This window comes from Delphinus delphis, chromosome 1 (assembly GCF_949987515.2).
Source record: "Delphinus delphis chromosome 1, mDelDel1.2, whole genome shotgun sequence".
NCBI lineage: Eukaryota > Metazoa > Chordata > Mammalia > Artiodactyla > Delphinidae > Delphinus > Delphinus delphis.
Genome location: NC_082683.1, coordinates 95,254,871 through 95,268,280, shown reverse-complemented (window position 1 = coordinate 95,268,280; position 13,410 = coordinate 95,254,871). Strand labels below are relative to the sequence as shown.

The following is a 13,410-nucleotide window of genomic DNA, read 5'->3' as shown; positions in this document are numbered from 1 at the left end:
GTAGGTCTTTATTAGTTATTTATTTCATATAGAGTAGTGTGTATATGTCAATCCCAATCTCCCAATTTATCCCTCGTCCCCTTCCCCCCGTTAACCATAAGTTTGTTTTCCACATCTGTAACTCTATTTCTATTTTGTAAATAAGTTCATTTGTACCACTTTTTAGATTCCACATATAAGCGATATCATATGATATTTGTCCTTTTCTGTCTGACTTACTTCACTCAGTATGACAATCTCTAAGTCCATCCATGTTGCTGCAAATTGCATTATTTTGTTCTTTTTTATGGCTGAGTAATAGTTCGTTGTGTGTGTATGTGTGTACACATGCACATAATGCACCACAGCTACTTACTCCAATCATCTGTTGATGGGTACTTGGGTTGCTTCCATTAGATGACCCTCTTCCTGAAGGCAGGGATTTTGTTTTATTGGACACATATTTGCTGTTACAACAGTGGTTGAAAGAATGACTGTGAAGTTCATTATTATTTTCTTTCAGCCCTTAGAAACACTTTTCTTTAAAGTGCTTAAGGCATTCAACATGTTTTGATCCATAGAGAAGTCATGTAGACACTCCCTTCCCCTCTCTGAAAAATCCCTTTTAAAAAGTTTTAAGTCTACAGTTATCTTATGGTTTTTTAGCAATGTTGTTCATTCCTTCCTATCCTTTCAGCTCTATTTTTATTAGACCTTTCTCATGTTTGAAAAGAAAAGAGGACATATCTTGGGAAATAAAATATTTGTAATATAAAGAATTTTGATTTCATATTAGGTGACATTTGACATCTTCCATGAAAACTTGATTGCTTAGAATTAATATTGCAAATAGAAATCCTTCCTTTGAGTATTAAATTGTGATTACTTGCTGCTGAAATTATTTTAATTATGGCTTCAGTGTGATCAGCTTTGTAAAATAATTAAAGAATTTTCTGAAAGGAAAGCTACTTACAGTAACTTATAAGTATATTTGATTTATGAGACATTGGAAAATTAATTTTTTAAAGTCTTTTTTTAAAGAAATAATTAGTCCTATAAGAAAAACTTGGCCTGTTTTGCTTTAGGAACTTGAGTCTCATTTCTTGTCTTCGACATTGTTATAATTCAGATTTTAATCATTTTAATGTTTCATATTTTATTTTTCACAGGTTTCGTTATATTATCCTGAAGCAGAAGTTTTTAGAAGCTTTATGTGTTAACAACGCAATGTCAGCAGAAGATGAGCCCCAGCATGTAAGATTTTTATTCCTAAAGGTTTGCTCCACAGTCTTGTTTCAGTCATAAGTATTCTATTCACTAAAGCAAAAGATTAGTATCATGAGTTTTCAAAGTTTTTATGAGCGGGTGTGGGGCAAGATCTGCTCTTTTGCAGATGTAGTACTTTCAGTCTGTAGTGCTTCTGAATTTGTTGTGTGATTTAGGCAAAGATGATAAATGAGTGGCTGTCTGGTTGGAGAGTGTGTGCTCCCCTCTTGTTTAAGGTGATATAGATAGCAAAAGATGTTTGACTTGATGACTCTACATCATTGCTTCTTTTCTTATCCCAGAAGTGGATTATGTTTACTTCCTCTTTCTGTCTTTTCAGTACTTTCTTTGATCCAGAGGTGTGTTTTTTAACTCTTTTTTTTTTTTTTTTTTGGCTGCGCAGTGCAGCTTGTAGAATCTTAGTTCCCTGACCAGGGATTGAACCTGGGCCTCAGCAGTGAAAGCACAGAGCCCTAACCACTGGACAGCCAGGGAATTCCCCAAAGGTGTTTTTTTAGTACAATGTGTACTTTTAATAACAATTTAGATTTAATGATATTAAATTCTTTTTGATTAGAGAGATACTTTTAAAGTTTTAATACTAGTATTGTCGCATCCAAAACCAAAGAAACTTTTATTAAGTGCCAGTAAGTAATCATTGAAATAATAGAGAAATGTTTGCAGATAATGATGTTTAAAAGTGGAAAGAAGGACTTCCCTGGTAGTCCAGTGGTTAAGACTCCATGCTTCCACTGCAGGGGTCACGGGTTTGATCCCTGGTCGGGGAACTAAGATTCTGCGTGCTGCATGTTGTGGCCAAAAAAAAGAAAAAAGTGGAAAGAACACTGGAATATTAGTCAATAAGAATTTTTATTCTGTCTTTGTCACTAACCAACTGAATTACATAGGTTAAATCTGCACCCTAACTTTTCCCACAGGTAAGATATAGAAGCTGTGCTATGCAAGCTCTAAGGTTCCTTACATCATCAAAAGCTTATGATACTAAGATAATATTCACTATACAAATTATTGTAATTTGTTTTTCAGCTAAGCTTCCTTTTGTTCTGTCTCTGCACTGTTTTTGTAGAAATGAACTGTAGGTGTTCCCTTTCTTGATTTGCTTTCTCTCCCCACACACATTTGTCCTAAGGTAAGTTTGAGGATGGCTCTTTTGCTTTTTGAGTAAGCTGGAGTGATAGCAAGCTATAATAAATAATTGAATTTTGGCATGCTTCAGTTTCATTGCTAGAAAACTTAATTATCCTTACTCTTAAAAAATTATACATTTGAAAATGATAGTATTAAGTCTGAATTACAACACTTTTTTTATAGGTAAAAGTTTAATGTGCTAATAACCAAATTTTAAAATCTTTATTTTAGGAGTAAAAAACATTTTGGTTCCTGACTTGAAACTTGTTAAATAGCCCACAATTATATGAGTATTCTGTGACATGAGTTTATCCTTTTGCAATTGAACAGTTTGTGAAAGTTCGTAAAGTGTCTTTATATTTGAATAAAATACTCTCATTGTTTTCATATCTCATAGCATCTCTCTTTATAGCAATCACTTATATTTTTCTTACAGCTGGAATTTACCATGCAAGAAGCTGTGCAATGTTTACATGCCCTAGAAGAGTACTGTCCTTCTAAAGATGATTACAGCAAGCTCTGTTTGCTTTTGACTTTGCCTCGTCTGACCAATCATGCTGAATTTAAGGACTGGAATCCCAGCACTGCACGAGTTCACTGTTTTGAAGAGGCTTGTGTCATGGTTGCAGAATTCATCCCTGCTGATAGGAAGCTAAGTGAGGCTGGTTTTAAAGCAAGTAACAATCGTTTATTTCAGCTTGTAATGAAGGGCCTACTTTATGAATGCTGTGTAGAATTTTGTCAAAGTAAAGCAACTGGAGAAGAAATTACAGAAAGTGAAGTACTACTTGGTATCGACCTCTTATGTGGTAATGGTTGTGATGATTTGGATCTGAGTTTATTGTCATGGCTTCAGAATCTCCCATCTTCGGTCTTCTCTTGTGCTTTTGAACAGAAAATGCTTAATATTCATGTTGACAAACTTCTGAAACCCACAAAAGCTGCATATGCTGATCTTTTGACTCCTCTTATCAGCAAACTTTCTCCCTATCCATCATCTCCATTGAGAAGGCCTCAATCAGCTGATGCCTATATGACCCGCTCTCTGAATCCTGCTTTAGATGGCCTCACTTGTGGACTAACCAGTCATGATAAGAGAATTTCAGACCTTGGGAACAAAACTTCTCCAATGTCACACTCCTTTGCTAACTTCCATTATCCAGGGGTACAAAACCTCAGTAGAAGTCTTATGCTTGAGAATACAGAATGTCACAGTATTTATGAAGAATCCCCTGAACGGTAAGTATTTGCTCATGAAAATTGGGAGATCTCCACAAGTGTGAGATAATCTAATTGGGGTGTGTGTGTGTGTGTGTGTGTGTGTGTGTGTGTGTGTGTGTTTTCTAAATGTTCAAGTCCATTTAGTTGAAAGTTAGTCTTTAAAACTTTATTTATAAGGCGTTTTAAAAATTTTGATAATTAGAGTTATCAGGGAAAACCTTTATTTTTGTATCCCGTATTATCATTTTGCTGGTTATAAAGGCAGTACATGTGCATTGAAGAAATTTTGGAAAATATGGAAGGATATCAATAAGAGAATTAAAATCCCACACAATCTTGCGCTTAGATGACCAACATTTTTCCAATGAATACATTTTTAAAAATTGAGAAGGTGCTATATATATTTTCATATAATTTGCTTTTTTCACTTGATAAATCATGATGTTTTCCCATATATTTTTCTTTTTTTGCGGTACGCGGGCCTCTCGCTGTTGTGGCCTCTCCCGTTGTGGAGCACAGGCTCCGGAACCGCAGGCTCAGTGGCCATGGCTTACGGGCCCAGCTGCTCCACGGCATGTGGGATCTTCCCTGACCAGGGCACGAACCTGTGTCCCCTGCATCAGCAGGCGGACTCTCAACCACTGTGCCACCAGGGAAGCCCCTCCCATATTTTTAAACATTTATTGAGGTCAGTGATTAATGGTGTGTGCAGTATTCCATTGTATGACTGGATCATAATTTTACCTAGTTCCTTATTGTAAGAGAGTAGACTGTTTCCTGTAAATATTACTGTATTGAACATGTATGTATAAAAATCTCTGTTTATTTCCACTTATCATTTTTTAGTAATTCTTTATATACATACATGAGAAAATTAAGTATTAAAACTACCACTTTTTCCTTCAAACCTGGCTTGAAATAATAATTTCCTGATTAGCAGTTCTTTATTTCAAGGCTTAGGAAACTTCCTGCCTCCATTTTCCAGGAAACCTACTGGGGACACATCCTGGTTTCCTATACTCAGAGTTGATGCTATGAAGTATTACTATCGACTGCAATAAGTTTATTAAAAGCACAAAAACTAAACCTAAACCTTTTACTATTCATATAGGAGAGTTGGAGGCATTCTTTATTGAAGAAGGAGCACTGGACTTGGAATTTCTATTTCTAATTAAAACAGGAGGAGATCTTTAGTTAAGGGTTAAGGCACAAGAATTACAGGATAAATATTTATGGAAGCATTTTCTGTTAAGTTGCTGTGAGATTGTTGGGGTGGGTGGGTGTGATTTTTTTTAATGTTCTTTAAAGAGAGGAGAGGATTCTGGGATCAGTTAAGTGAGGGACTTCCCAAAGCCTAGGGTGACTTCCTAAGGCATCTTATTGCTCTGTATTTTATATTTGAAAGATTAAGATGATATCTAGTGATAAAAACGAATGAATATAATTTAATGTAAGAGCATCCTATTATCTAAATCCTAAAGGAATAGAGAATCTTGAGCATTGGTAGAGACTATCTTAAAGTTTTCTTGGACTTTCTGATCCCCTTAGAGAAAATTCTCATTGTCTGGGATGCTGGGCTTCAGTTCTGGGGGAACTGCTGATATTCTTCTGAGTACATGAGATGATAGGATATTCTTGGTTGATAAAATGAATAGCATGTTTTGAATTGTGCACCAGTGGGATTGTCTTTATAAAGAAAAAAGACACACAAAAATCCAGGCAAATTTGACTCTACATGTGCTATTCCCTATGTAAAGAAAGTACTATAAATTGAGGAATGACTGAATAAAGATGGAAAGAAGTGGAATATAAGTTATTAGACCATTATAGAATAAACAGTGGGGTAAAACGTGACATGTCAAAAGGTAAGTAATATATGTGTTTTTAGCTGAGCAGTAGTAATAACCCAGAAAACATCTGTCATGTCTCTGAAATTGGAAAACTTATGGGACAAAGCAGTGTAGAACATGGTCTTTGGAGTCAGACTTGGGTTTGAACTGTAGCCTTGCCATTTTCTAGCTGTGTGATCTTGGGATGGTTACTCTCTGAGCCTCAGTGACCTCCTCTATAAAATAGAGTGTTGACTTGCAGAGTGGTAAACATGTGCCTAGTGCTTAATAAATATAAATTTCCCCTGTTCAGGGTCCATACCCTTGGAAAGTACAGTGTGTCAAAAGGGCTACTAATAACATACTATGGGAGAGCTATTGTGCTGTGGATAAAGTATAAAAATTTACTTTGGAAAAAAGTTTACCTGGTTTTAAAGAATATTTTAGGTGTAATTAAAAAATATTGGAAAGCTCAGATCAGTTATGTTAAAATGCAGCATAAAGAAACTCCTGCTTGTGGTAATTTGAAGTCAGTATTCATTTAAAAATATTTGATTGTTTTCTCTGTGCTAGCACTGTGCTGCATCCCCAGGGTATGATTGAGTTACTATGGTGAAGAAGAAGATAAAACACAGAAGAAAAGTTTATAAAAGAGTGTGTGGTATTTTGAAGGATATCTTTTCACTCGAACAGAAACCAACTCAAAATAAAAAAGGAATAAAAATCAGTTGAAATACACAGGCTGTGACTATACAATATAATGGTCTCAAAATTAAATGGCAGGAAAAAGATCTATTCGCATACATGTGCCAGCATTGGATTTGGAGTCTGAAGACCTGGATTCAAGTTCTAGCTTTATTTACTGTGTATTTTTGGGAAAATGACTTTTTTGAGTCTGTTTCTTCATGTGTGAAATGGGAGTTTTAACCTATTTTACAGGTTATTGTGCAAGTTAAGTGAGATAATGCATGTGGAAGTGCTGTATAAATTGCAAAATTAAATCAAATGTTACTTTATAAAGGTTGTTTTATTCTATCTCTATACAGTTAATAACTCTTACAAATTCAATTTATGGACTAAAATGGGGCTTCCTATGGTCACTAGCAGCTTACAGCACAGTCTGATAGCTGAAAACTCTTCCCAGGTCTTTCTACTTCCTCCTCAGGGTGCATGTGTGTGTATGTATGTTTAGGTACTTAAGACTACTAGGCTGCTAACTAATGGTGCCTTTGTGAAGATGACTGTCTAGCTCTGCTTTCCTAAACCCTAGACCTATATTTTGATATGTCTTACATACTTCTGCCTGGAGAGGCCATTAGGAAGTCATCTCCTAATCAAATTCATTGAAGACAAAAATCACTTTACTTTTGTACTTGTTCCTATGGTGCCTTTTACTGATAGGTAATCTGTGTGAATGTGGTATTTGTCATCTTTGGATAATCTTAGTTATTAAAAACTTTGAACAGCATAAATATGAAAGTAGAAATTGCTAGTATTTTAGAAGACTGTTAGGAACAACCTGACATAAGACATCAAGCTTACTAATTAGTATACATTAAAAATATTTGAGGACTTCCCCTGGTGCAGTGGTTAAGAATCCGCCTGCCAATGAAGGGGACACGGTTGAAGCCCTGGTCCGGGAAGATCCCACATGCCGTGGAGCAACTAAGCCAGTGCGCCACAACTACTGAGCCTGAGCTCTAGAGCCTATGAGCCACAACTACTGAGCCCGTGTGCCACAACTACTGAAGCCTGCACGCCTAGAGCCTGTGCTCTGCAACAAGAGAAGCCACTGCAATGAGAAGCCCACACACTGCAATGAAGAGCAGCCCCCGCTCGCTGCAACTAGAGAAAGCCTGCGCGCAGCAACAAAGACTCAATACAGCCAAAAATAAAATAAATTTTAAATAAATAAATAAAAATAATTAGTATAAATTTTTTTTAATTTGAAAGAGGTATGTTTAGCTTTTGTGTTAAGTGCAAATCAAAGAAAGCCTTTTAATAAAATCTCAACTATTCTTAAAATTTTATTGAAATATATTAGAGGAAAGAAAATTGATGTTTGGATAACAAAATAACAGATTAAGAGTTCTTTAAGAGAGTGTAGGCCTTAGGTCATCTAACCTATTAATTCGTAGGTGAAGCTGAGCCACAGAGAATGTAAGTGATTTTCCCAAGGTCACACACATTATTTTAGATGGGAGCCCCTACCGTCCTTGCTTAATAATCCAGTGCTCTTCCATTATAAGCACATTCTATTTTAAAAAATCCCTTACATAGTGTACTTAAGAGAAGAAGGTGGGCTTCCTTGGTGGCGCAGTGGTTGAGAGTCTGCCTGCCAATGCAGGGGGACGCGGGTTCGTGCCCCGGTCTGGGAGGATCCCACATGCCGTGGAGTGGCTGGGCCCGTGGGCCATGGCCGCTGGGCCTGCGCGTCCGGAGCCTGTGCTTCGCAGCGGGAGAGGCCACAGCAGTGAGAGGCCCGCATACCACAAAAAAAAAAAAAAAAAAAAATAGAGAAGAAAGTAAAATTTAAAAATCTGTTTTTGTGCATTTGATAAACACTTAGGCTAAATATTCACTTTTTAAAATAAAATTTCTCTAACTACAATATGTTTTTCTTTACCCCTACCTCTTCCTTTTTGTTTTTTTGCCCTGAAGTGATACACCTGTCGAGGCACAGCGGCCTATCAGCAGTGAAATCCTGGGCCAGAGTTCAGTTTCAGAAAAAGAGCCTGCAAATGGAGCACAGAATTCAGGACCAGCTAAGCAAGAAAAAAATGAGGTAATATTTACTACACCTCGAGTCTTTTAGAGTTATTCTCTTTGTAAGAAGTAATACTATTTGCTTGGATAGAATTTAAAAAGAATTGTCTGATATTTGAGAGTAGGAGAGAGAATATCTAGATTTTCTTATTTATTAGATCATTTTCTCCCCTCTTCCTTAAGAATTTATAGTATTTTTAGTTATCACTGTATATTTTGGAGCATTTTTAATGGATGGATTTATTAACAATTTAAAATATCACAGTTGACATTGCTCCTACATGTTTGAGCACTCATGTAATTGAACTTGCAGTAAATGCGGACAGCTTGTATTTTTAAGATATATGCTCTGTATTTTGCTAATTAGATTTAATGAGCAAGAAATTGTGACATTTATAATATAGAATAATACTTTATCTAAGCCTTTAGAGTTCCAGATTATTTTTCTGTGGTGCTTTGGGAAGGAAATTGTACTGTGAAATAGGGTGTAAATTTTATCTTATATATATTATCCCCACTTATAAGGAGTGAGTAGGTAGGTTTAATAAGTTGAATAAGTTTTTTTGGTTTTGACTAAATATTTAGAATGAAGTAGAAAAATTTTTCTTAAAAGTACATATGGATATGCACAAAACAACAGAATCCCGAAATATATGAGGCAAACATTGGCAGAGCTGAAGGGAGAAATAGTTCTGCAATAATAGTTGGAGACATCAATACCCCACTTGCAGTAATGGATAGAACATTTAACAGAAGATCAGTAAGGATATAGAGGACTTGAACAACACTGTAAACCAACTGGACGTAATAGACATCTATAGAACACTCAACAATAGTAGAATACACATTCTTCTCCAGTGCACGTGCAGTGTTCTTCAGGATAGACCATGTGTTAGGACGCAAAACAAGTCTCAATAACTTTTAAAAGATCTGAAATCATGTAAAGTATCTCCTCTGACCACAGTGGAATGAAGCTAGAAATTGATAACAGAAGGAAAATTTTTAAATCCAAAATTTGTAAAAATTAATCAACACACTCTTAAACAACCACTGGATCAAAGAAGAAATCACAAGGGAAATTAGAAAATACTTAGAGACTACTGAAAATGAGTACAACATACCAAATATACAACAAAATTATGGAATGCAGCAAAAGCAGTGCTCAGGGAGAAATTTATAGCTGCAAATGCTTACATTAAAAAAGAAGAAAGATCTCAAATCAATAACCTAATTTTATGCCTTGAAGAGCTAGGAAAAGGAAGAGCAAGCTAGACCCAAAGCTAGCAGAAGGAAGGAAATAATAAAGATTAGAAGAGAGAGAAATAAAATAGAGAAAAGGAAAACAACAGAGGGAATCAACAAAACCAAAAGTTGGTTCTTTTAAAAGATCAATAAAATTGACAAGCCCTTAGCTAGACTGACAAAGAAAAACAAAACACAAATAACTAAAATCAAAAATAAAACTATCAACCTTACAATAATGAAAAGATTATAAGAGAATACTGTGACCAGTTGTAAGCCAACAAATTAAACAACTTAGATGAAATGGACAAATTCCTTAGAAACACAAATTACTAAACTGACTCAGAAAGAAATAGAAAATCTCAACAGATGTATAATGAGTAAAGAGATTGAATCAGTAATCAAAAAACTTCTCAACAGAGAAAAGACTGGGATCAGATGGCTTTACTGGTGAATTCTACAAACATTTAGGAAGCGTTAACAATCCTCAAAATTTTCCAAAAAATATGAGGAGGAAACACTTCCTAACTCATTCTGTGAGGCCAGCATTACCCTGATAGCAAAACCAAGTGAAAATACTACAAGAAAAGAAAACTACAGACCAATACCTCTTATAAACATAGAAGCGAAAATCAACAAAATACTGGTAAACCAAATCCATCAGCATATTAAAAGGATTATGCATTCTGACCAAGTGGATTGATTGCAGGATGCAAGGTGGTTCAACATAAAAAACAATCAGTTTAATATACATCACATTAATAGAATGAAGGAAAAAAAGAAACAACATGCAATCATCTCAATTGATGCAGAAAAGACATTTGAGAAAATCAAACACTTTGCTGATAAAAGCTCTCAGAGAACTAAGAATAGAATGGAACTTCCTCAGCATGCTGAAGATCATTTATGTAAAACCCAACCTAACAGCATACTCAATAGTTAATGAGTAGAAGCTTTCTCCCTAAGGTCAGGAACAAAGATAAGGATGCCTGCTTTCACTGCTGCTATTCAACATTTATTAGAAGTTCTAGCCAGAGCAGTTAGACCAGAAAAAGAAATAAATTGGAAAGGAAGAAGTAAAGCTATCTCTATTCACAGATGACATGAATATTATATATATAATCATGAATAATTCACAAGACAGCTACTAGAGCTTATAAACAGGTTCAACAGAGTTGCAGGGTACAAGATCAACACATAAAAATCAGTTGTGTTTCTATACACTAACAATGAACAATCAGAAAAGGAAATTAAGAAAGCGATTTCAGTGCTTCCCTGGTGGCACAGTGGTTGAGAGTCTGCCTGCCAATGCAGGGGACACAGGTTCGTGCCCCAGTCCGGGAAGATCCCACATGCCGTGGAGCGGCTGGGCCCGTGAGCCGTGGCCACTGAGCCTGCGCGTCTGGAGCTGTGCTCCGCAACGGGAGAGGCCACAACAGTGAGAGGCCCGTGTACCGCAAAAAAAAAAAAAAAAAAGAAAGAAAGCGATTCCATTTGCAACAGCATATAAAAGGATAAAATATCTGGGAATAAATTAAGGAGTTGAAAGACTTGTATGCTAAAATCTACAAAACATTGCTGAAAGAAGTTAAAGAAGATCTAAATAATTGAAGACATTCTGTGTTAATGGATCGGAAGATTTAATACTGTTAAGATGTCAGTACTACCCCAGTATTATTTACAGATTCCATGCAGTTCCTATAAAAATTCCACCACCTCTTTTGCAGTAATGGAAAAGTCAATACTCAAATTCATATGGAATTGCAAGGGACCTTGAATAGCCAAAACAATTTTGAAAAAAGAAGAACAAAGTTGTAGGAGTCACACTTCATAATTTCAAAACTTACTACAAAGCTACAGTAATCCAAACTGTGTGGTACTTGTATAAGGATAGGCATATAGACCAATAGAATAAATTGAGAGACCAGAAATAATTCTGTATATCTGTGACCAACTGATTATTGGCAAGTGTGCCAAGTCCATTCAGTGGGGGAAAAAATAGTCTTTTCAACAGATGATGCTAGATCAACTGGATTTCCACATGCAAAAGAATGAAGTTGGACCTCTACCTCACAACATATATAAAAATTAACTAAAAATAGATCAACAACTTAAGTATAGGATCTAAAAGTATAAAACTCTTAGAAGAAAACAAAGGGATAAATCTTCACAACCTTAGATTTTGTAATGTGTTCTTACATATGATACCAAAGCTTAAGCAACAAATGTAAAAATTGATAAATTGGACTTTATCAAAATTAAAAACTTTTGGATTTCCCTGGTGGTCCAGTGGGTAAGACTCCATGCTCCCAATGCAGGGGGCCCGGGTTCGATCCCTGGTCGGGGAACTAGGTCCCACACATATGCCACAACTAAGAAGTCTGCATGCTGTAACTAAGAGCCCACATGCTGCAATTAAAAGATCCCACATGCCACAACTAAGACCCAGGGCAGCCAAAATAAATAAATAAATATTTTTGAAAAAAACCTTTTGTGCATCAAAGGACATTATCAAGAAAGTGAAAGGACAGCCTACAGAATGGGAAAAATATTTGCAAATCATTTATCTGGCAAGAGTTTAATATCTAGAATATGTAAAGAACTACTACAACTCAACAACAAAAAAACCCAGTCTAAAAAAGGACTTGAATAGACATTTCTGCAAATTGGCTAAATGTCTATAAATGGCCAGTGAGTACATGAAGAAGATGCTTAACATCACTTGTCATTAGGGAAATGTAAATCAAAACCACAATGAAATATAACTTCACAACTACTAAAATGGCTAAAATCAGAGCAATGGAAAATAACACGTGTTGATGAAGAAATAGAGAAATTTGAGCACTCACACATTGCTGGTTGGTATGTAAAATGGTGCTGTTACTGTGGTTTCATGGTACCTCAAAAACCTAAATATAGAATTACTGTATGACCCAGTCATTTCACTTCTAGGTATATACCCAAAGGCATTGAAAGCAAGGAGTCAAACAGATATCTGTACATCCATGTTCATAGCAGCATTATTTATAGTGGCCAAAAGGTAGAAATAACCCATGTCCATCCACAGGTTAATGGATAAACAAAAGTGATATATTGATACAATGGGATATTATTCAGCCATAAAAAGGAATGATATGCTACAACTTGGATGAACCTCTAAAACATCGTGTTAAGTGAAATAAGCCAGACACAAAAGGACAAATATTGTATGATTCCATTTATATGAAATATCTAGGATAGGCAAATTTATAGAGACAGAAAGTAGAAGTTAGCAGGGGTTAGGGGGGAGAGGGAAGTGAGGAGTTATTGCTTAATGGTTATGGAATTTCTGTTTGGAGTGATGAAAATTTTTGGAAATAGATAATAGTGATGGTTGTACAATACTATGAATCTAATGCCACTGAATTGTACACTGAAAAATGGTTAAAATTACAATATTTGTATCTTACAACAAAAATTTTTTTAAGGAACATACAGATAATTTTGTCTCAGAGTTATTGCTATAAGTTATGAAGTAAAGGGGGACTGTTACTATTTTCTGGAAAAGGGAGACAGTTTTAGCTTTGGTTAGCGGTACAAGACTCTTAGATAAGCTTATTATCAGTGTTGGCCAAGTTTAGAGATGACTGATTTGTTCCAGTTCACGTGACCTGTGTAGTGTGACCAGACTCTGGCTTGGCAGGAATCTTTCTTTGCCAGTATTTGAATTCACTATGATATCTAAGTCCTTTAAGTTGGCTTCTAGAAGAGTGAGGAAGGAATGTTGAGACTGCTAAGTTTAACACCCATTTATTCTACTTTCGTGTGAAAGGCTCTTTGAATTAAAGTATTGTTTTTGAGGGAAATTTTATAAGCTTCCCTCCAGATTAACTTATTAAGCCACGTACATGCTTAAGTCAAGTGTGTTGGATAAGATTAATATTGTGCTTATTAAATATTAATGTAGTCCCTCAGTATT

The 13,410-nt window shown here is 35.6% G+C and overlaps 1 protein-coding gene across 2 annotated transcripts in view; it reads left to right on the top strand.

The window, feature by feature from the left end:
• The window catches only part of WDR47 (WD repeat domain 47), a 57,898-nt gene that overhangs the window by 23,646 nt on the left and 20,842 nt on the right, over positions 1-13,410 (top strand). For both annotated transcript variants that reach the window (XM_060026562.1, XM_060026553.1), the window contains exons 4-6: positions 1,149-1,233; positions 2,831-3,633; positions 8,106-8,229. In XM_060026562.1, coding sequence (XP_059882545.1) covers positions 1,149-1,233; positions 2,831-3,633; positions 8,106-8,229 — 1,012 coding nt within the window. The remainder of the gene's footprint in view (positions 1-1,148; positions 1,234-2,830; positions 3,634-8,105; positions 8,230-13,410) is intronic.